Source organism: Aphelocoma coerulescens, chromosome 2 (assembly GCF_041296385.1).
Source record: "Aphelocoma coerulescens isolate FSJ_1873_10779 chromosome 2, UR_Acoe_1.0, whole genome shotgun sequence".
Lineage (NCBI taxonomy): Eukaryota > Metazoa > Chordata > Aves > Passeriformes > Corvidae > Aphelocoma > Aphelocoma coerulescens.
In genome coordinates, this window is record NC_091015.1 from 110,390,494 (window position 1) to 110,414,795 (window position 24,302).

The 24,302-nt window shown below is 36.2% G+C and overlaps 1 protein-coding gene across 2 annotated transcripts in view; it reads right to left on the reverse strand.

Moving 5' to 3' along the window:
• Positions 1-3,825: 3,825 nt before the first annotated feature.
• The window catches only part of CCDC102B (coiled-coil domain containing 102B), a 147,411-nt gene continuing 126,934 nt past the window's right edge, over positions 3,826-24,302 (reverse strand). For both annotated transcript variants that reach the window (XM_069005931.1, XM_069005930.1), the window contains one exon: positions 3,826-4,505. In XM_069005931.1, the coding sequence (XP_068862032.1) occupies positions 4,416-4,505 (90 nt within the window). In that variant the 3' untranslated portion in view covers positions 3,826-4,415. The remainder of the gene's footprint in view (positions 4,506-24,302) is intronic.

Genomic DNA, 24,302 nt, shown 5'->3' on the forward strand with positions numbered 1-24,302 from the left:
GTGGTAGATGCAGTTTTTCTGGGTTTTACTAAGGCTGTTGATATTGTTCCTCACAGCATCCTTCTGGACATGTCCAGCTGTGGGATGAGTGTGTTTCAGGTGTGCCAGGTGAAGAACTGGCTGAAGGGCAGAACTCAAAGGGTTGCAGTGAATGGGGCTACATCTGTCTGGCAACAGACCATCAGTAGTATTCCTCAGTTCAATTTTAGGGCCAGTTCTGATCAATATATTTATATATATAGCAATATATTTTTAACCATCCTGATGAAGGAGCTGAATATACCATTAGAAGATTTGCTAATGATACCAAGCTGGGAGCTGCTGTTGACTCTTGAGGAATAGGATGCCTTTCAGAAGGATCTAGAGAGATTGGAGCATTAGGTAATGATTAATAGGATGAAATTTAACAAGAATAAATACCATATTCTGCTCCTAGGGTGGAGTAATATTGGGCACAGTAATAAATTGGGAGGCGAATGGCTGGATAGCAGTCTTGCAGGAAGGAACTTGGGGGTGCTGATCTGCAGCAGGCTCAGTGTGAGTCAGCAGAGTGCCCTGGAAGTCCAGAAGGCAAACTCCATCCTGAGATGCCAGAAACAGTGTAATCAGCCCATCAAAAGAAGTGATTGTCCCTCTCTACTCAGTGTTGGTGTGGCCTCACCCTGAGCACTTTGTGAAATTCTGCACCCCACAATTTAAGAAGGTCATAAAGGTCCTTGAATGAATCCAGAGAAGGACAACAAAGCAGGTGAAAGGGCTGGAAGGAATGTCCTTAGAGGAGCAGCTAGGGACTTTAGGCTTGTCTAGTTTGGAGAAAAAGAGGCTGAGGGGCAGCCTCATTGTTCTCTGCAGCTTCCTGAGGAGGACAAGTGGAAAGGGAAGTACTGAACTCTACTCCCCAATGTCCAGTGACAGGATGCATAGGAATGGTTCAAAGTTGTGCCAAGGGAGGTTTAGAGTGGACATTAGGAAGCATTTCTTTACTGACAGTGTGATCACACACTGGAAAAGGCTCCCTAGAGAGATGGTCAATGCTCCAAGACTGTCAGTTTTTTAGAGGTGTTTAGACAATTCCCTTAGCAACACGCTTTAACTTTTGGTCAGCTCTGAAGTGGTCAGGCAGCTGGAGTGGATGGCCATTGTAGGTCTCTTCCAGCTGAACTGTTCTAGTCTATTTTATTCCAAACACAGTGTTACCCACTGTTTCCATATCAAGTAGGAGACCACAAGACCACATAAATCATTCTTTCCTATCTTTCTGCACATATAACAATAGTAAATAATATGCACATTTACAGTATTAAACAAGGTTTAATTGCAAGCTGTGAAAATTATTTGCAGGTCTTTCTATCACTGTGTTTACAATCAGTTTGTAAAATTGATCCACATAAAAGATTCATGCTATTTATTATCTTAAAAAGAAAAGTAGGAAAGCCTATTTAGTGACTTTTTTCTAAGGGCAATCCACTGTTTTAGGCACCATTCATTTTAAGAGATGAAGAACAGATAATTGTTTGCAACCAGATTTAAGTTTAAAAGTTTTCTTGGCTTTCCCATAATTATGCTTGGTGACCTTGAGCAAATCATCCCTGCACAGATCTGTTAATCTTCATTTCCCACATGTAAAATGTGAAGAGGAATGGATGGGAACACTGGTACATAGAAAATATCATAGATGTATATTTAAGACCTGGAAACATTCTAGTATTATTATGGAAAGGTCATAAATTAGCATTCTCAAACATTCTCAACTGCAGACAGGGCAATCATGCATCATCTTATCTTGACTCATTTTTAAGTGACTAATTTATGGGTTTACTTCCTCACAGAGGCCTCTGAAGTTCTCTGTGTATGTGTTGATGAAATAAATATTTTATTTAGACAATGGAAGCAGCTGAGTTTCCTCTATCTCAGGGAATAGGGAGAAATTATGAAAAAATAAGGCATCTTGTGTGATCTGTAAGAGGCAAGAAAGAAAACTTAGGAAGTGTGATTCAGAAGGTGCCTGAAAGTAAAATATTATCAGTTAAATAATTACAAAGATGTGTGGGATAACTGTGAATATTAACTACCCCACAAAAAACTAAAATTTCCTCATGAGAAAGAAAAGATACTGTATTGACATTCTGGAATATAAATTTTAAAACTAGCATCATGTGATGATATTTTATTGTCACCATGACTTTTAGGCCAGCCAGGCGTATCACACCTTCTGGGTAGTATAATACAGTGGACACATACAAAAGGGTTTATGGTAGAGTTAGAGCAGCAGAAACTAGCTTCTGGTTTGATTTCCCTCAATATCCATGCTACACTACCAAGCTGTTAGCACAGAAATATTCCCCGGCACCAATTAAAGGTTATTTGTTTTTCTACAGATTTAGAAATACAGACAGGAAAGATGGAATCCCAATTTCCCTAGTAATTTGTAATTATCATTTGACTTGATTTTTAGCTACAGTTATTACTGTGGGCTGAAAAGATACTCTGGAAGTTATTGATATTTTGGCCAATGCTGAAACCATACTTTATCGCTAAAAATAACTTATTTCCAATGGCTTGTCAGAGGGGAAAAAAAAGAAAGATCTTGTCTCTAAAGCTTATCTAAATGATACAAGCTTTTATCAGTAAGCTGTTATGTGGTACTGCCATATTTTCAAGCGCTTCAGTGTAACCATAGAAGTATATTTGGCTGTTACAGCATTTGAAAATCAATAATTATGCACTTTCCATGCCTATTGTGCACATCAACATTTTCAATACAGCCATTTCACAGACTGTGGCGCCATGAAGATGCTGGCATAAGAAAAGCAGATGGAGTTTTAGAGAAAGTCAGTGTGTCATTTCACAATGCATGGAACAAGACCAGAGATCTTTCATCTAATATAAAACCTTGAACCAGTGAGCTAACAAAGGGAGGAAGTTTGAATTATGAAAAAAAGAATTACAAATCTTATTTTATTGTCAATTCTTGTAAGTTTTACATGTTTAAACTCCATTTAAAAATAAATTGTCTCACAGTATCTCTGTACCTTGTTGATGAACTTGTGAATCAGCTACTGGCAACAAAGACAAAATTCCCTCATTGTATATCCCTTAGTGTGTCCTGAGAATTAATGGCTAGGATTAGGTCAGCATTATAAACATAAAAGAGGGTTAAAAACTTTTAAAAGTAGTCAAAACACAGATCCTTCTGCTCTAGCATCCCATCTCCAGCAGCAGCCTAAAGCTCAGAGAGGGTCATAAGAACATTTAGTTCCCAGCTTCCTACCATCTGCAGCTCAGAGAATTCCTGGGAAAAATGTGATTCCTGTGTAATCAATAATCTTTAATACTTTTTTATTTTTGTATGGTCCTAGGTTACAAAAGAAATCAAGCGATCTCACAGTTCCCTCTTAGAAAGGACATAGCTTTAAATATAACTAGAATCCTCTTAAAAGTTTTCAGTTTATAGGGATATAAAGAATGAAAAGAACATATTTCTGAGCAGTTGCAGCAATCCTTGTGCAACAGAATCTGCACATATTCATTATCAATTACACATGGCTAACAAAATTATAATTTGTGCCTGACTTGATGGCTGAAAGTTGCTGTTGTTTTTATAAATCGTGAATTTTCTAAAATTCTCAAAATCTGCTTTTCCAGTTTATCTTAACATATGTATCTTGCTTCCTATGTGATATTTACAATTTTTTACATGGACAATTAATAAAGTAAAATTTAAATAAAAATGTGGTACGTAGACAATAAGGTAAATTTGATATGCATTATTTCTATTATATGAGTACAAGAAATACATAAGGAAAGGATATTTCTTTAGTCTAAATGTGTATGTGATAATATTTGTGTATTTAAAATAAAATATTTTTTCTTCTTCTTCTTTTTTCTAATGAAAGAAAAATGAAATATGCAAGTCACCCTGGTAGAACAGTGAAGAACAGGGGTCCTGAGATACAGATATATTTGCCCACTGCTGTATGAAAGTAAAACACACAAGCAAAGCAAGAAACAAACCACTGACTTCCATTTTCAGGCTCAATGTCTTCCCAGGACAGAATGTGGAACTCTCTCATATGCCATGCACATTCGAAAGTGCTTTTTCCCAAAGGAAGGTAAAATATGGGAAAATTTAATTAAAGTCCGCCTTTTGCTTTAGAAGAGAACAATTAGAACAACTGGAAAGGAATGATTATAGTCAACATAAATTCTAAATAGGTGCACACTAACTCTACCATATTTTCCTTGGCTCTTATAAAAAATCAGGAATACATAGGAACAATGCATACAGTATTCCCACTCGTCTGGCATGCACTTCTTGGACGAAATTTTCTTGTACATCTTCATGAACAGTGTTTGCCTCTCCTCTTTGCTGTTGGCCTTGTTGCTGCAGGGGTTTTTGGTGATCTCCTGTACCTTCACTCACTGTTGTGGTAGAATCTCCAACAGCAGACAAGGAACTTTGTCTGGTCCCAAATCCTGTGTTCACTTTCTTCCACCTCTTTACTCTGAAATGAAATTTTAAAAAACGGTGTGACCACAACAAGAAACAGAAAAGTCAGGTGAAATTTAAACAACTGCAGATCAAATGTCTTCTAAGAAAAATATTTCAATAGGAGATGGTAGAATTTAAATGAGAAAATCTTTCTGTATTGTGAACTTTAGAGTACACACTGGATATTTTTTCAGCGGATTGCTTAATAAAAAATGAAAAAGCATAGGGTTTCAGAGCAATTACTTGGAATTGTCTTTCACAGTGAGAAACAAGCAACTTTTGATGACTAGGAGCCATTATTTATTGATTGGCAGTTCTGAACTTCAGTCCTACTGTTATTCAAGATACATTTAAAGTACTTACTTGAAACTGATGAGTCTCTTTATGCCAAGAAGGGAAAGTGGGGAATAGTGAAAAAGATCAAATATATCTCAAATCCCTCATTTGACAGAATTCTAGCCTCTAGTTCAGCATCATGTCTTCATATTAAATTTATAACAATAAGGAGAGACTATTTACAAAAACATAAACACTGTAAAGTTTATCATTGAAACATAACAATGCTAAAAGCGTGTCAGTTTTTATAATTTTTGAGTTGGTAAATCACATTCCTAATAACAATGTGCAGCAGACCAAGAACATCCACTCAAACTGGGTGCCAGAAACAGGCTATTACACTCCTGGGGAATTTAGAGCACAGGGAATAGACAGTAGCCTTGTATAGAATAACAGAGATTTATCAAAATTTAGGATCTTAAATACTGCCCAAAGTAGCTACTCTACAAACTGACTCAAGGAGACTGCATGTAAGAGTGAGGAAATCATGTCAGATCTAAACCATTTCTGTATGTTACTACTTTTTATCTCATCCATGATTAATTTATTGTGCTTTAAGCTTAGGGACATAAATCTCCAATTCCCTCCATGTCATCTTTTCACTTTCATTCAAATCCTACCAAAAGCCATGGTGCAATGGTGTTTCTTGTTTTCTTTATGTGTCTTGAACAGGTTTTCAGAAGAGAATCCACAAACCCATTGGTTTAATCTTGATTCTGTCACCCCTAAAGTTCTGTGAACAAAGTCTGAGTAACACATCAAGGAACCTGAGACTTCTTACCAAAATGTGGAGACTTTTTACCACTTTGATGGTACCCAGTTACTTCTTTGTAGTTGTAATCCATTCCCTGGCACTGCAGACAGGTCAGTCATGCCATTGTGCACATACATCTAATCTAATCTAATCTGCCTACTATTTATAAAACAACAGTGTTCTTAGAAAAAACAGCATCACATGTCAAAAGCATTTAAGCTGCCAAAGTGTAAAAAGCCTTTGAGCTGGCACAGTAGTGTAATTGTTTATAGCATCAGGAACCTCATAATGCTCCTGTCTACTGATGAACATCCCCACTAATTATTCCAGATACAGACTGATTGCCAAGCCCTACATCAGTAAGAATCAATAAACTGGCAAGTTCTTCACCCTGCTGGATACACAAGACTAGGCTGTTCAGAAACTTGGTTGCTTTTACTGAATTTTACTGGAATCCTTTTGAAAGAGATGTCTGTTTCCTTTTTAATTATTTTAATCTAATGATTTCCAATAATGACTTTGCCTTATAAAAAATTCTAGATAAGTTCTATCAACAACTCCTTATTAAAATACTTGTGCAAAATCTCTCGTAGTTCAATCCTTTCCCATTCATTTGCTTATTGAAGATATATTAATAGAATAAAATTAGAATTCCTAAAACTAGCAACTGAAAAAGTTTTAAATTAAATTTAAAGAAAGCAAACTAAAATATATGAAAAAATGTTAGCTGTAATTGATGGCTATGGACTTAAATTACTTCTTGCTTTCCTGGGAATACACATGGTAAATTTTCAGGACAAATCAAGTTATTTGTTTTTAAAATATTTCTTATTTAAAAATTCCAGAAACAAATAGTCTGGAATTTCTAGATGTCATGTTAGGCTATCTGACATCTATAAAAAGTTAGGAGACTTTCATCATGCCTCCTATTTAATTTTTAAATCAATGCAGCTACACATGTAATGAGCTGCAACCAAAAGTGCTGTATGAATATTAGAATGGTAAGCTTTAAATGTTTAGACAAAAGTACTCACACTTGCCAGAAAGCACTAAATCTTACTTAAAAGACTAGTCCTGATCTGTAATGACTTGTAAGACTTGAGTGCCTATTGAGAAGCTAATGTACAACAATGTCCTTTTATTTCCACAATATAAACAGTCTTCAAACACCTCCAGTAGGAATCCCTGAGATTACTGCTTTGATGAAGGGAATTTTTGCCAGGGTGTAACTGGAGTAAGTCACATGTTATGTCAAAAGGATTTGGCTCAGTTGCTCTTCTCTGGTATGTGATATATTTCCTCTGACTAGGTCTGGACGTCTGTGACTTCAATGTGTTTATTCCATGTGATGGAAGCAATGAACAGCCTATTTAAATGCAAACATTTATTAAGACTGTGCCATAAAAAAAATTAAGGAGAGCTTTCCCTTTGTTATTCTGCATCAGCCAACCCTGAAAACACGTGATATCCAGGAAGAAATGTCGCAAGAAGTTGTTGTGTTTTGTCCCTCAGCTGGAAGGGCACTAGGAGTCAAGTGAAATGGGAAACTTGTCTGCTGCCAACTGGAGCTGGCTGAGGTTCCTTGGGGCAGTCGGGGAATAAGGCAGTTGCATGAGTGCTCAAAGAACAAGAAAAAGGACAAGAGAGAATGTCGGAAGCCGTGGCGGGACGGGGAGCTCGGATCCCCGGCAGGGGGAGAAAAACAGAAGCCAGCCAATATGGTTGAAAAATACACTCCGATTTATTAGCAGTCTAAAGGCACTTATATAGTAAACCAGCTTCTTAGCTCCTAAGTGGCTTACTTATCAGGACATATTTCTATTTCTACACAATCAGACGACATTGGCAGTTTTCCACAGTCTTGTTATGCTCAAAAGAATTTTGTCCTTGCCTCCCTTATACTCCTAGATGTCGCACCTGCAAGTACGTTACTCCCTGAAATTTCTCAGGCTGAAACTGTTCTGCTTTACAGAGACTTTCCCATGGAAAGTGTCTCACACACACAGGCCCAAAAGCCTCCAGGTCAATAGCTTGCACAGCTCCTTTATTGATCCCAATAATTCCATTCTCCAACAAGAGAATGGCCTCAAGTTGTGCCAGTGGAGGTTTAGATGGGATATTAGGAAAAAATCCTTCACTAAAAGGGTTGTCAAGCACTGAAACCATCTGCCCAGGGAAATATTTGAGTCATCACCCCTGGAGGTATTCAAAAGATGTGTAGATATGCTTAGGGGCATGGTTTAGTGGTGCTGGGTTAACTGGTGAACTTAATGATCTTGAAGGTCTTTTCCAACCTAAAGGACTCTTAATGCTATGATTCTAAGGTTGTATGATTGTGGTTGTGCAAAGTCTGGTGAGCTCTGCAGCTGTTGCTGTTGCTTTAGCCATCTGTTTGGCCAGTGCTGACAGCGAGTCAAAACCCCTCTGCACGTGGAAGGGCTACTCAGCTGTATTCCAAATTATTGCCAGACAGGGACAAAACCTATGGAAAGATTAAAAATAAAAGTAATAAGCAACTGCTCTTGAAGAAAATTTTAAAAATGGGGTATAAATGAATAAGCAAAATAAAATGCATGGGTTTCAAACTCTAGATAAATGAGCAAAACATTTTAAAGCCCTTTTCCTTACAGCACACAAATAGAAAATGCTATCAAATTCAGCTAACAAAATAATGAAAAGACACAAGCATATAAAAAGGCAGCATACCATATGTCCACCAATATCTAGTACAACAGGAACATTAAGAAGGACATTAAGATAGTGTCCCCATTGTGCCCAGGTATACAATAACATATGGTACATTTCCTGCTTCACTGTGCATTTCCTTGCTTTTGTTGTTTAGCACCACTAATTTAGAGCTCAATTAATACAGTTTGTGCATGCATTTCTCCACAGAATATTTTAAAAATTTTTACTGCTGTTTAAATTAATCTCTTTTTTTAGTGTAAGTGCACAGTAAGTATTAAATGGAAGGCAAGATTCTTTCCAAACATTAATTAAACGGAAGAGCTAGATAGAACTATTTTAAGGTAGCTACACATGATACTTAAATTATTATTGTTGTCTTCTTTAATCCTCACACAATTTGCTGTAATGATTCTACAGAGAAACATTAAAAGGTTGTTGTTTTTTTAAACAGTGACGACTTCCCAAGGACAGATGTGCGTATTTCTCAGGAGTATAGATTAGAGGCAAAATAGTAAGGGACTAGTGTAGCAGTGTTAAAGAAAATACAACAAGAAATATAAGGTGACTATATTCTGATAAATATCCACCTGTACATGTGGAGAAGAGAGGGAAATGAAGGTGTCTGAAAAATTTTTCTCCTTCAAGGACGTTTATTCTTGAAAAACTAAAGCTTAAGGAATCTCCGTATTTCCAAAAACAAGATGGAAGTTATTTGTGAAACACACTCTCTCTCTCTTTTTGGTATTTACAGATTCCATATGCCTCTTAGAAGTGCTGAGTTTTGCCATACTAGCTCAATCCTACCAAGGTTTCTATTTGAATTCAGGACTCCTATGGAAACTAAAACCCAGTTCTCTTCTCAAAGGAATGCTATTAACTATCTCATGTGCCTTTCTAAAAATTCATAAACTGTGTCATGAGTTTGATATAGAAAATGAAATTAGATTGGCAATAAGCCCCCACCACCACCATCTCAAATACTTGCATCAGAAATATTTCGATCAAATAATTTAGACCAAATAACTGATATCCTGAATATGTAATTTTTAACTATATAATATGAGAGTTCATTTAGTAATAATAAATAATAAATTTCAGTTTGGACCCACTATGATTTGTCTTTTACTGTGTCACCAGTGACAGTGGTGCTACACTGAACGATTTTCAAGTGTGGATATAGAAGGAAGGGATCTCTGGTATGAAACCAAATCAGAGTTAAGAAAGGAAATCATTATAAGCTTGATCTAGCATCTACTGGTATAAACTAAACTGCAATTTTAGGCTTTTATTTATGAATAAAATGATTAATATTCTAAGTGGAATTACAGGTTAATGCCCAAGATATAGGACATGGATTTATGTCAGATTCTGCTTTAATTAAAACATATTTGCCATTTAGCATTAGGGGACTGTGAAAGATCATGAGTGAACATATGGATATTGAATTAGGTTTCGTATTTTTACACTGCAGAAACTACTCAAACCAACTGTAAATTCACCCACTATGCCAGTCTCTAAAAATACTATATGTGCTCTCAAACAGCATGACTTTTTCTTTAAATGTTAAATGTTGTGTTTCCTTTGAGATCCACAAGACCACCAGCCATCTTTTTCTATATTTCTCATTAATTTTTTTTTACTTATTGAACTCATTAAAAATTATGCTTTGATTTTCCTTACAAGAAAATGTTTGTGTTTTCCTATATAATTATAACCCCTTTTAACTTCAAAATTTATGCCAGGATAAATTTCCCAAGTATATTTCTGGGTACAGTGTATTACAGTAGGTACGGCTGAAATTCATTATACAATTACACGTAATATTTTCCCTAAGAAAGAATATGACAAAATTAATATTTTGATCAAACTTTTGCTATTAAACCAAACCCTTCGCTTCTGTATTGCTGTAGCTGAAATGTTGAATGAATTACTGACTGTAAGAACTTTTAGAATGGTAGAGGATAAATACAACTCCGTGGCTACTTAATAGGAAAATCTTCCTTTGAACAGTCTTTCACAACTCAGGTCTTGTTAACTGCGGTTTTCCAAAAGAAGAATCATTCTCACTTATAACATAATTGTTTCACTGTTCTGACATATGAAAAGAATTAAAATGACCTTTAAAAACTCTCTTTTTCTTGAGTTGTTAATTCTCAGATATTCACATATTTTTGCTCAGTTAACTTTGCATAATAACATCTTTCTTCAATTCTAATATTTTAGAATATGATCATGATAGGCTATGGGATGACCAAATAAGATGACTTTTCCTTTCAACTACATGATAGAAGAAAAATTCTATCCATTCTCCCCAACAAAATGAACACAAGAAGCAAAAATTCAGCTTTTAGGGGAGTCATAGTAATATTCTGGCCTTTCTACTTTTGGTTTCTAGAATAGTTTGGACCTATTGGAATGAACCAAAATATTCATATCAGCTTTTACAGTGAAAATATTCAGAAAAAAGTACATTTTTAAAAATTTGCCTGAAAATGCCTTTTTTTTCCTCTTATGTCCATCTCTATTTATCACTCATGCAATTGTGACAGTAAATATTTAATTCCTGGCAAATTACAATAAGGTATCAGAAAATTTCCTTTGAAATTTGAAAAAAATAGCATGTTTCAGCATTTTTGCTGTTGCTAAGCATATACTCAGGCCAAAAACAAACTGATTTTGACATTTTTCTCATTATTCAAAGCATTGTGTTTCACACTTGTGTTGCAAGCACGCAAAATTTAAATACATTTCAAAGTAAAAATTGGAAAAGAGATATCAGAAATATTGAAGGATGTAGATAGTATAGGTGACTGCTTTAGGACTTGTAAGTAGATGCAAGAAGTCTCACTTGTATAACATGCTTTAATATTTCTTTACAAAATGCTTTCTGATTTTGAACACAGGAATAGTTCTTCTGGTCCTACAAAGAAGAAGATATAAATAATATATACACTCCTCTCTGTTTTAAGAGCATGATTTGCATAGAATTGTTTTTTGAGCAAATTCTTTAATAACAGAGAAAAGGCTAAGAAAGTACACTTGGCATAAGCCCTTTTCTCATTCCTTTTTTAATACATTAAGATTCATTTGCCACAATAATATCTTCACCTACACAATCTCCAGGCCAATAAAAATCATGATCATTTCCCTTCGCAGCAATTACATGGTTGCCAGCTTCAATTTAATTCCTTTTACCCTTTCAGAATTCTTAAATTTTAACAGTTGCTCAACATGCATCTTCATTACTTCTCTCTTCTTTCAGGTATGAAAGATATAAAACTCTGTAGCAGACATTAACTTTCCTCCCCATGTCCCTTATTCACTTTCTATTTTGCATCCAAATATGTAATGAAACTAAATGAGGTATTTTCAGAATTATATTGGGGAGGTTCTTTGTACAATTTTTTCCCAATATAAACAGTGCATCATACTAAGATTTGGATTGAAAATCAAGTTCTCCTCAAAATAAAGAAAAAAACCGTGTACACTCAAATACTTTAATTCCTGAAAAAATTGCTTACTATACTGTGGTATCATTCAGTATTATGCCTCCTAGTTATCGTCATTGAATGAAAATTATATGAGAGTTCTGGGAAGCACTAGAGAGCTATGCCATAGACCATGTTCTGCCTTGGATCATTGCCCAAAACACTGCTCATCTTTGACAGTGGTATCTCTTGAACCGGCTGGAGTAGGAACAAATAACGTGCACAACTGCTGTGCTGTGATTATGAGCTTTGCAACAGTGAAAGCAATTCCTTTAAAACTTGTAAGGCTAGAGATAGAACTTGAATGTGAGCATTACAATTAGTCATTATGCTCCCTACCATTCCTCCCAGCTTCAAATCCTGACATGATAGAAGCTACTATTTCACCAGCTGTTAAAGATAGCATGCAGCTAGAAAATCATCTAACTGGAAGTTGGAACCCCAGCTTTCAAATACCACAAAGCACTAATCTCCAGTTCTGTGGCTGGTAAGGTTTTGACCGCTGAAATCATGTGGGAGCTGAAGTGAAAAGCAAAAAATGGTGATGGCAATCTGGTGACATGAAGGTTTCATTATCTTGTGACCTACCCTGACTGATAAAAAAGTACAAGGGCTCTCAGGACCAGTAAAATTATCTTATGTATGCAAACAGCAGGGGGAAAGCTCTGATGCCATAACGGCAGTAAAGCTGACAAAGACAAAAGCAGAGAAAGAGTAAAGCAATTAAAGATGAGGTAAAACACAAGTAGATAAGATATAGAGCATGCCTTATTTTTTTCCCTTGTCCATTTTTTGTAACATTTTTTAATCTATTTACCAATGTGTTAGAAAAACAAATTGGTATTTGCCAAATACTATTCATAGATCTGGTAAAAGTTAACAATAATACTTTTCTCAGTTTGGGGTTTTTTGGGAGGTTCTTTGGTAAGAAAAGATGCCTGAGTCTTTCCATAACTCAATTACATTAATTGATGCGTTTTCCTGGTCTTAAAATCGAGTCAAACATGGTTAGAAGGGAAAAAGGGGTTTTACCTCTGAATTTATTTTAAAGATCCTTAGGTGCACCATGGCCAGGATGAATGCACCCCAATGCACACCACAATGCACCCACACAATAGATCTGGCATAACATTATAGGTCTTACTAATTAGCATATCTATCAAAGATTCCCCAACGAGAGGCTGCAATGAGCCCCCCTCCCCAAGGAACCTTCCCCTGGATGGTTCTATCTTGGTTTACAGAATGTGTTCTGGAGAGGACCTTGGGGTCTGGGGCACACTGATCCCTAACTATGAGGCTTCTAAGATGTTTAGTCTCCTAGCTTGACAAACAAGTCTAAGAATGTAGGCTAAAAACCACAAAGAATACAAAAGTTATAAAAAGGTATATAAAAGGGGTATAAAAGAAAAGGCAAAAAATCATCATGGCTTCAAATGATGCACCTAATTCTCAATATAGTTCAGAATAAGTTGACCTATTACCTACACACTCCTTTGAAAAGTCTAATTTTAGTGTCTCTTGATTATGACAATGCCAGGTCAAAATTCTTCATGGTATGACCGTGTCTCTACTGTCTATTTTTCTGTTACTCCTCCAGCATCCAGAACCATTGCATCAGGAATGTCTGCAGATACATTCCTGCTTAGTACTTTCAGAATTCTTTTATTGGCCTGTTGCCCAGAAATTCAGATAAACAATTTTGGATCCAGACAATGGACTTACTGTCCCCAGTATGGTTGGAAATTGTTTCCAGGTTTAGCTGTTACCTTTTCGGGGATCGAGGTGAGACTGACAGTTCTGTGGTTTCCCATCTCCATCTTCTCTCCCTTTCTGTGCAAAAGGCTGCTCAAAATGCTGCCTCTGTTTGCTGCCTCTCTTATTCTTGCTCTCACCCAGGCTTCAGTGCCCCGTTTCTCATGTTTGACCAACAACAGTGCCATGCTCAGCTCATCTCCTGCCTTCATCATTCTGTAAATCTCATTCACACCCCTCTCAGACCTCTGAGTGGAAGGGTTCAAGACTCTTCCCTTACAAAGCAGACAATGCATCCACCTGACCCATTCAGGAGCTGGAGCATACACACCTGTTGGTTTATTGTACATTCATGCTTAAAAGTTAAAAGAAAACCCCAAATATATATACATTGATGGAATATTAATAGATCCAATTGTATGTCATTGACTTTAATTTCACATCCTCTGTAATTTTACTTATAACTTTTGACAATAGAAAAGGTCGTATATCTTGAACATCCTTTCTTTCAGTAACAATACAAAAATATTGTTCGGTTGGTTTTCTTGTTTGTTTGTTTGGTTTTTTAATAGAATTATTTTGTTACTGTTACAATTCTCTGTCTGCTGCTTCGCAAGTCCTTGTTTTTTCAGATCTCTAAATTTTTTAGTACTTCCAAAGATTAAATTTTTCAAACTATTCTTTAGATGCCTGTAAATGGCTACTTTTGAAAAATATTGATGCAATAATAAATAAAAGAAAGGTTATAGTTCTATTTATGTCATTAAATTAATAGAATATTGGACTGACATGCTATGAAGCTCTTCTGTGACCAGAAACAGAATCCAGCTTTTTGCTCTGTTTTTAAACCAGGCACAGCTGATTCAGTGTATTCTCCTTATTTCCCGAAAATTATGAATCACAGTGGGGGGTCGCAGAGTGAGCATCATCCTACTGGGATCAGAAATATCAAAAGCAGTTTGAGAATATTGTCTGTACAGTAGATTTTCTTAGATTTTAGGAACTTTTACAGCATTTTATAGAAGATACAGAAGATCCATAGAATATGCGGAATTCAGAAGTACATACATGATCTATGCTGGATTTAAAAACCACAAAAACTTAAACCAAACAAGCTAGTTCTTTCATCATGTGGTTCTGAATTCTGCTCATCTCTTGTGTTGTTTGTGCTGGATTTGATCCGTTTTGTGCCAGTATAACTACATTAACTGCATGAACTGATGCACAGAGTATTAGAACTAGTCACTGTCAGGTTCTAATAATGAGTGGCCTTGCCATTTTGATAAAGTAAAGCAGCTTATCTCTCACAAGTTATGACAGAAAATTGAGTGTAATACAATCATGCATGAAAATAGAGACATGTTTGTTACAAACACATGCATGTCTGTGAATTAATTTACCTCTGAATAAGAAGAGGTATGAACACAGCATTCAATTATTCCTAAACCCGATGGGAGAAATACATTTTTTCCCCTCTAAATTGTGAAAGAAGCACCACTGACAGCTCAATGCTGATGCATCTCTAACATGTATAGAGCTACTTTCACAAAACTAATAAAAATTCTGAGCATACATAAATAATTTCTGTGCAACAACTCCTTTAGTATTAGTCAGAATTTCTAAGTTTTCCTAAGTCTTCCCTCCTTATAAACTAGAAATTTAGAGACAACATACAAAGAATATGAATAATCTTAGCTCAACTTTAACTTTGTAATTTTTCAGTTTGGCACAACTACTACTTGGGAATTTTTTATGACAAGTGCAACTGTACTGGGAAGGAAAAGAAGCTCTTTAGTGTCAGTGTTGTCTTCAGAATGAAGCACTTAAAGTGCCTCTAAGAGGAATACATTTGCATTCTCCAAGTCTGAGATGCTGTTTTACTTAAAAAATCTTATGTCTGGGGTAACACCAGAATTCATTTATGAATCTAAAACCATAAGAACATTAGAATGTTTTCTCTTCTTTTTTCTATTCATTTTCTAAATTTTGGAACACAGCCGTGTTGCAGTGCGGGTGGCAGTGGCCACTGCAGCAGAGCATTCAGAGAACTGGTCCACAGGATGCCAGAACACAGAGTTCTGATTCTCATCCCGTGGCCACGGTGAGTTCCCATGATCCCAGTGCTTCTTAGTTTACATGTTTTAAGTTCATTGGTTCAGGAGGTCTCCACCCAGTTTTATGTATAAGTTCATGTTTATGTATTTCTCCCAGTTGCTTATGTATTAGTTCTGGAAAGTTCTCCCTTCTTTGCTGCCCCATTGGTCTACTCATGTAATTCCCTCCCCTAAGTTATCCCCATTGGTTATTCCCCTGTTATCTCCTCCTCCTCACTCGATCCCCATTGGTTGTTTCCCTTTGTTCCACCCTCCATATAAAATGCTGTGCTGTCCTCTTTTTCCTGGTCTTTGTCTCTGGATTTTCCACCAGCAATAAACCAGCTGGAACCGACACAGAGGCTCCTTCTTTCATGCTTTGCCTCTGCTGATGCTTTTACACCACCTTTGTTTGGGGCTCGCTCCTTGCGAAGGAGGCAGCTTTCCCTGCAGGCTGCAGCTGACAGCTTTCCCTCCTTCCTGCAGCCAACCCCTGCCTGCAGCAGCAGAAGCCAAGGACATCTGCAGCTGGACACTGTGCTGCCTCAGGCAGCCCCAACAGTGTCACAGCTGAAACACAACAACAGTGAAAAAATAAATAACTGTCAAATATTTTACAGGTAATGGTAAAGAAACACAAGCCTATAAACCTCACAAATGCTGACAGACCCAGGTTGACAGACCATGCTTGCTTGCTTTTTTTAATTTTGGTAGTAAAATAGGCTTTTTTTTCTTTTTTTGCAAGGCGGATCCATTTATATCCATGATGGATATAGAAAAAGACATTACTATATTTCTGCCTAAAAGTTAAAAGTAGAAAGTGCAGTATTTGAAGTTATTGGCCCAAGAAACAAAAGTGCAGTATTTGAAGTTATAGGCCCAAGAAACAATTTTGCACATCATCATTCAGGATCTCTAAAGATGATAGTTTAAAATTCGTGAAGTGACAGATCAATTCAGTGAAAGGCATCATCAGACTGTCAGCATTCAAAAAAAAGAAGAAAAAAGTCAAACAGAAATAGCTAACTTCTGATTAGTTATAGACAAGTAGATTCGAAACAATCTAAATTGGCAGGAGTTGAATTTGAAAACTTCTGAATTGTTCCACTTATAAAACTAATAGCTTTTTAAAGTTATCCCATTGCTTTTTCAGTGAGAACATGCTGCTCTCTTATTTGAAAGAAAAAAATCGTTCATTATGCAGAATTTGGAAAGTAATAAGATACTGTAACAATGGTCTGGAACAGTGAAGTTGCAAGAAAAAAAGTGAACTGCTAGGAACGCAATAATTATGCTACGATAGTAATCCAGTAAAATGACCACATGATGAATATTGAATACAATATTTACTATATCTGACAAGAAATCATGACAAACCAAGAAAAGGTTTGCAGAACCATAAACATGAAAAGACATGTCTGGTCTGGCTTGAACAGCAGAGGTGACTAGGCAAAATTCAGGATGTATATGATGGAGTGAATAGGAACAGGTCACAACCTCTATCAACATTGAATAAATGTTAACAAAACACAAGTCTTGAGAACTCTTGTAGTAGGCTACTATAAAAGCTTTACAGGGGGCCAGAAAGCAATTGAACAATTTAGTAGAAGAAAAGGCTTAAAAGATACCATCTCTGACTGAGGAGTCCTTGATTTTGATTTTCCTGGAATCTTGCATGGTACTCCTGGGATGTATGATCACCTGCCTGCTTTGTTCTTAAAGTCTTGCAGAGACCTACCTTTGTCCACTCCCAGAAAGAGGACACCAGTTTAGTTGGAACTTTGAGTGATACTATTCTGTTGCACTCACTAGGCACTGTTGAGCATACAGATCAACATCCGAAACTAAAGTGTTTTTTCAGATCCATACTTGAGGTGGCATAAGAAGAATTGTAAAGTGAAATGAACTCGGCAAGAACTTGGACGACTTTTTGCTTCTGCTATTTTTTTTTCATCCAACTGCATTTAAGACACATGTCCTCACTGACCAGGGAGAAGCATTCAGATTTATAAAGATGGGTTTCTCTTTTACTTTAAAGCACTACCAATGTCTCAAAATGCAGCAAAAGAGAACATAAAGTTCAGTCTTTTTGATTTCAGATTATGATTTCTCTCTGTCCAGTAAAACCCAGTGGTATTTGCCTGTATTACGATCTCAAGGATAAGGTGAAATTACAGTTTCTCCTTTGGAAGACTTTGGGTTATTATCACTCATATTTCATTGCAATTAGTGATAAATTTCTTTTTAATTTCAATGAATGTAAGTAATTCAAATAATTGTAGTGTATTTTGTTTCTTTGAGATCAAATATGGCCTTAAAAAAATGTTGAAATAACACCTCCATAATTGTCACTTGAGAATTAAAATCAATTTGAGTAGCACTGGACTTCAGCAAAACTGTGCTTTGTTAAAATACATTGAACTGGAAGCATCACAACTCTTGTAATTTTTGCCATATGCTTCAGTTTCACTCAGCCTATTTGGTACAAATTTTGCAATATTGTGTGGTGGTTTGACACTGGCTAAGTGCCAGGCACCCATGAAAAAACTATTGACTTATTTTCCTCTGCTACACCTGAGAAGAGGAGGGGGAATTAAAACAAAAACTTAATGAGTTAAGGTTTAGGGGAAAAACAGTTTAAGGCAAAACAGGTTCAAAACTTAAACCGTATAAAGAAAATTTATTAACAGAATTAAAAGCAAAAAGGGTAATGAGAACTAAAATAAACCTTAAGAACACCTTTCCTTCCCAGCCCCTCAATCTTTCCCACCAACTGTACAAGAAGACAAAACCACGGGCTTTTGGTCAGTCTTTCTAAGAATCTTTTTTTCAGTTCATTCAGGGAAAGGAGTTCTTTCTTCTCCTGTGCCCTGGGATCCTTCCGATGGGAGATAGTTCTCTGTGAACATTTCCAGCACAGTTTTAACTTTCCCGAACAGCAGCCAGCCTGACCTGCTGTAACCTGAGTCCCTCCCACGGGCCAAGCATCTTCCCACAACTGCCTAGCCTGGGTCATTTTAGTTCATGGAGTTTAGTCTTTTAAGGATGAGCTGTTCTACTTTGGAGCCAAGGGTTCTCTGTCTCTATGTCTAGAACCAAGGGTCCTCTCTCTCTGTTTGAGTTCCTAACTAGGAACTAGAATCTAACTAGATTACAGCTTTTCAGTATCCATGTGCTCCAGTGTGAGTACTCTTCCTCATGGGCTGCATGTGGATCTCTGCATCCACCCCATGCACCTAATGAACTACAGGGAAACAGTTTGTTGTATCATAGTCGTCACCATGGCTTGCAGAAGAATTTCAGCTCTGACACCTGAAGCACTTCTTCCCCCTGCCTCCTTTCACTGACCTTGGTGCCTCCATGTTGGTTCTCCTCATGCGTCTTTACTTGTCCTTTTCTCTGGCTCTGAAGAAAATTGTTGTAGGTATTATTGTTCTCAAGTTCTATCAATTGAAAAGTTCTTACAGAGCTTCACAGTGCTGAGAAGGTTGATCCTGTCTGTGCTCTGTGTTGGGGAATTGTTTGCTGTGTTTTCATCGCTGGCCGCATGGTCCCTGCCGGTACCACATGGGTGGCCCTGCCCGCGTAGTCTCAGCCTCGGGAGGGCCCCGGCCACGCGGCCGCCAGTGACCCCCGCCGGGATGGGCGCCAGCGGCTGCCTCACCACGCCTCGGGAGAAGAAAATCGAGCTTCCTCCGGTTTTTCCTTTCTTAAATATGTCATCACAGAGGCGTTACCAACTTGTCTAATTGGGCTGGTAACCTGCCCATTGTCAGAGCCTTCAACGATTGGCTCTGTGCTGGACATAGAGTTTCGAGCACTCAAAGTGCATTATTGCTTATAAATCCCAGACTTGGTCACACATCACTTTCTAATTAATGTTCCTCTTTTATACTTTACACATTCTCTTTCTATCTATTGCATCTATCTGTTTTGAATATACAAGTTAATTTCTTAACTATTCTGAAGTCATATATTTTGCAACAAATTGCAAGCTTTTTGGTAGATCAGTTCTGCATAGAAGCATTAATTTTTCATTTAGATATCAAACCACAAAAGTTTTATTGCTTCTGAAGACTTGAAACATGTCTATTTAAAACTACAGTGCAATATGTATATTTACTAATTGATTTCTAGAATGAAATCCTGGATAATCAAAAACTGATCTGTGTGTGTCAAGTAAATAGTTTTGCCTAAATATTGAAAATCTGTACTTCCTCAAATTCTAAATTTTGATTGTGTGATTTGCTCATGTTTAGTCTAGTGATTGCAAATAAAGAAGTTTTACTGAAAAGTAACTTCAGTCCAGCTACTGCTGTGATGGGATGATGCTGTGCCCTGTGGAATTTTTTGAAAAAATTGTAGGTTGTGTTTTGTGAGACTTACAGAATTTTGATGGTGGTCACTACAGATCTGTATTGATGCTTCAGAAATCATCCATGTGTGGGCAAGCAGACAAAATCCATTCCTTAAAAGCATCTCAAGAATTTCTTTGAAGAAAAATGAGTAACATACACTAATATTTTTTTGCAAGTGACAGTAAATGCAAAGCACAGCAGGAGGCTTTCAAGTATGGAACTGATGGATGACAAACGTGCTACCCTAAAAAAAAAAAACCTGTACGTAATGTAAGCTTTGACTTTTTGGAAATGTTGTTGAAAGAAGCTATATCATAAAAATTCTTCACATTGCTATGTGAAAACTAGAAGAAAGTGATTCTTCTGGTCTCCAGAATAAAACATAACTGAAATATGTGCTAAGAAGTGATAAGCACAGCTCGAAGATTTAATTAAAACTCTCAGGAATAAAGAAAAAAGCTGCTGACACAGAAGCTGTCATGACAAATTATCTTTTGAATAATCTTTAAGAACCAGAAAATGCACAGTTGACTACAGAAAATGTTTTAAAATTCTTGCTGAAGACCATTACCTCATCTCAACCATGATACACATTTATACCATTCAGTAAAAAGTCATCGACTTACTCTCATGCATTTGGAAAAGTTGAAATTTGAAATCATACATAAAAAGAAGTGTGTTTCTTTTATAAATGTTTTGCAACTTGTATGGTTCTTTAAAAAAACTAATGCAAAATCACATTTCAAGACCATGATATTTACTATCTGCAGGAAAGCAGTTTGCTCTTTAATTACAAGCTAATAATATTATTAATCATTCTACAAATGGTATTTCTTCTTAGTGATAGAACAATTTCAGGAAAGATCAACAACTCATTTCAAAAACATTTATGGTGGCAGTCAATATTTAAGAAAATCATCCAGTACTTTAGCTTAGCTTTCAGACTAATACACTGTTATCTCTACTGTATATATGACTTCAATACCATTGAAAGAAAATGGTTACTGCTATCATTAAGAGGATTAGGAAAAAAAGGATCACATATTCACATATTGAAATCTAATTGTTTGTTGCCATATAAAATGTTACTGATTTAGCCAAACTCTTGCTCCACTAGTGGCCTAATAATTTCTAAATAATAAATTGAAATAGAAAGGATGAATCTTGCTCATGAAATCATATGTCGAGTTTTTCCTTTTGGAACACTTACAGAATTATGTCGAAAGCCAGTGCTTACTGGGGTGAATATTTAGTTCAGACACAAAATCCAAAAGAATACAATGTAAGGAAAGGAACCTTTAAGATAAGTAAATAATAATATATATACTGCTAGTATTTAAGGTAATCAGCATAGAATGAAAAATATCCTCATATACTGAACTTTTCCAAACATATAAGAAGCAATGTGGTTGATGCTGTGGACGTTACAACATTTTCAGTCACAATGGAAAAAAATCAAAAAGGACTAGAATTATTGGATTGCTAAATCTTTCTTGTATCGAAATTTACTCCTCTGCTGGCATTAAATCACTAACACAAAGAGTTTAGCAACTTTTAATTCTTTAAATGAAAACTTCCTATGAGAGAGATTAAGTGCAGACAAGCTGGCTGTAGTTTTGGCAGGTCGTTGACCAAAGACCATTGTTTGGCTTTCCAATTTAATAGAGAGGGCAAACACAACTATGGTGTTGTAAGCAACTCAAACAACATGGAAACTTTCTTTCTGTTATGTTCCTCTAAATGTTCATAAATCCACCATCTCCTTACATTTACTTCTGTGTAGGTTCTGTTGAATATCAGAAAACTAAAAGTCAGTGATCAGGAGTAATTTTTAGATACGCATGTATGCAAACAACACATCAGTATCTTACTAAATGCCTGCTCAAAATCAGTCTGCATTTTTAAATTTTAGAAATCTCAAAAAAAAAACATTTTGCACAGATGTATTTCTCATTTTCAAAAACCTATAGGTGAAAGCATTGTGAAAGATCAGCAACTTAGCTGAGGCACTTTCTAATTAAATTAAAAATATAGAATATGTTAAAAAGGATCAAAATTTGCCATTTTATTTCCTTTGTGATTTCTTTATTGGAAACCTGGGGATTTTTCCATCTGCATCTGACAGAAAATTTCTCATAAACTTTATGAATGAAAACAAGTCATTCAAGGTCTTAGTAAACATGTCATGAGATAAATTCATTGTTGATGTCAGTTTAGAAAACACATTCAATTTGAGAATGAAGTTCATGGAAAATATATGTAATTATGAGTTTAAATTCTCTAGAAGACCAATTCTAAAGCTACAGAGAAACAATATTAGTATTTCCTTATTTTGCAGAAGCGAATAGCATCAGTATGCGGTACAACTTGTCTTTTGCCTGGAATTTTTAAACTGGTAGAAGTATGCAAGATCTTGTCTTTACAAAACTGTTATATATCATTCAATATTCTTTTCCCACATTCATTTTGCACAAGACAGTGTAATATCTCATATTCATTGAGATAGTATCCTTGTGATTCCTGGCTGCCAATTTGGTATATCAAAAATGTGAATAATTTAAGATCTAGATTAGAGGAAGAGTTGCTATGGTGCTAGAAGTTTAGAATGAATCAATCCCCATGAAGTGACTCATTTCCCAAGACCCACCGATTCACAGTTCTTTGAATTGCCACCTCCACTGTGAGAAATGAATATATCCATTAAAAAACCCCCAAACAAATGCAACTTTATATCCTTTCAAGGTACTTAATAGCTCCACTGCCGAGGCAACAGAATCAAATGCAATTCTTCACACTCTTTTGCTAAGGGGAAAAAAAATCATCCTTGAGAGCCACCTTTCAAATAAAATTTCCACTTTGAATTTGATACAAGCATAAAAGTTTAGCAACTTTGCTGATGTTACAATGTATTCATTTGTAGCCATAATTTACTGCTTCTGCAGGATATACTGCTGTAGCATGCACGCCAATCATATTTTACATCTTTTAGCTTTGCCTGTCCCAAGTCTCAAGTATCTAGCTGTATGTAATTGAAACCTTCACCTTTTGTCACTCCCTGAATCTGCTTAAATATATTTTTATTTTTAAAAGGACAAGTTATTTAAATTATTACTGCAGTACTTATTCTAAATGTTTGTTGTTTAATACTGTTGGTGATGCAATAAATTACATAATTTTTAATTAAACCTTTTTTAGTTACTATGTGTGTAAATATCTAAATATGATCAAGTCCTCATAGAAAGCTTTTATGCAGTAAACATAAAAAATGGAAAAAACCCCAAACTCAGAGTAATTAGTACCTGAATATTGGCTGAATATTTGATGGCTATTTGGGAAGGCAAGTTCTCAGTAAAGAAGGTTAAACTAGATCAAATAAGACTACTGCCCCTGTAAGCATCTGAATAATTCATTTTTCATATAGTCTGAAACCTGGAACCTTATTCCCAGATGCCAAATTTCATTTTAAGAGATGAAAATTTTGTATTTTCTTTTCAAGCTGTTCTTCCATGGAGTTAACTCATATACTTTGAACAAAGAACTGAGTTACACTGGATAGCTGCCTCGTAAGATCACTGACTGGTGGGTAGGAAGTCCCTTGATACAGAAAAAACACTTACTTTAATTCTTTCAATCCTACATAAAGAAAAAGTTCATTTTATTCAGTAAAGATGGAGATATTGATCAGTTTAGTCAGATGTGTCATCCTGAAGCATTAAGTCTGCCTTCTTCTCCTCCCTTACTCTTGGAAAACATATTGTTACCAGCAGAAAGACAGTCATTTTGGGTGGATAGAAGTGATACAGAACTTCAGAATTTATTCTCCACTGAGGACAGGGAAAATGAAAAATTCAAATTGTGGAGGAAATGTATGATGGAAAGATAAGACTTATGGGTAGACTCTCCTCTTGCCACTTGCTACAAAATCCATACAAGTGTATGGTTGCAAAAGCAAACATCTCCTAAGCTAAAAGTTGAAAAACTGTGAGCCACAACATTTTAGTGTAACCAAATTTTATTTAAAATGTAGTCTTACATGCGTGGTTGAGAATTGTGTCCCTATTCACACCTGCCCTGTTAATCACCCTTGCTGCTTCTAATCTTCTTCTGTCCCTTCCCCTGCTATCTGATACTCTTTTTTTTGCCCTTCCTATATTACCTCTGCCCCCAGTCCTCCACTGTGTGTCATGTCAAGCCCAGTCCTGCTGACCTCTGCCCATCTCATCCAAACTGCTGTTCAGTGGGATGTGGATGTCAGAGGGGGAGTGCTGCATACATACAACAGAACCTGCCTCAAAACACTCCAGATTCCACATGTTCTCTGCAGGTGGAAGAAGCAGTTCT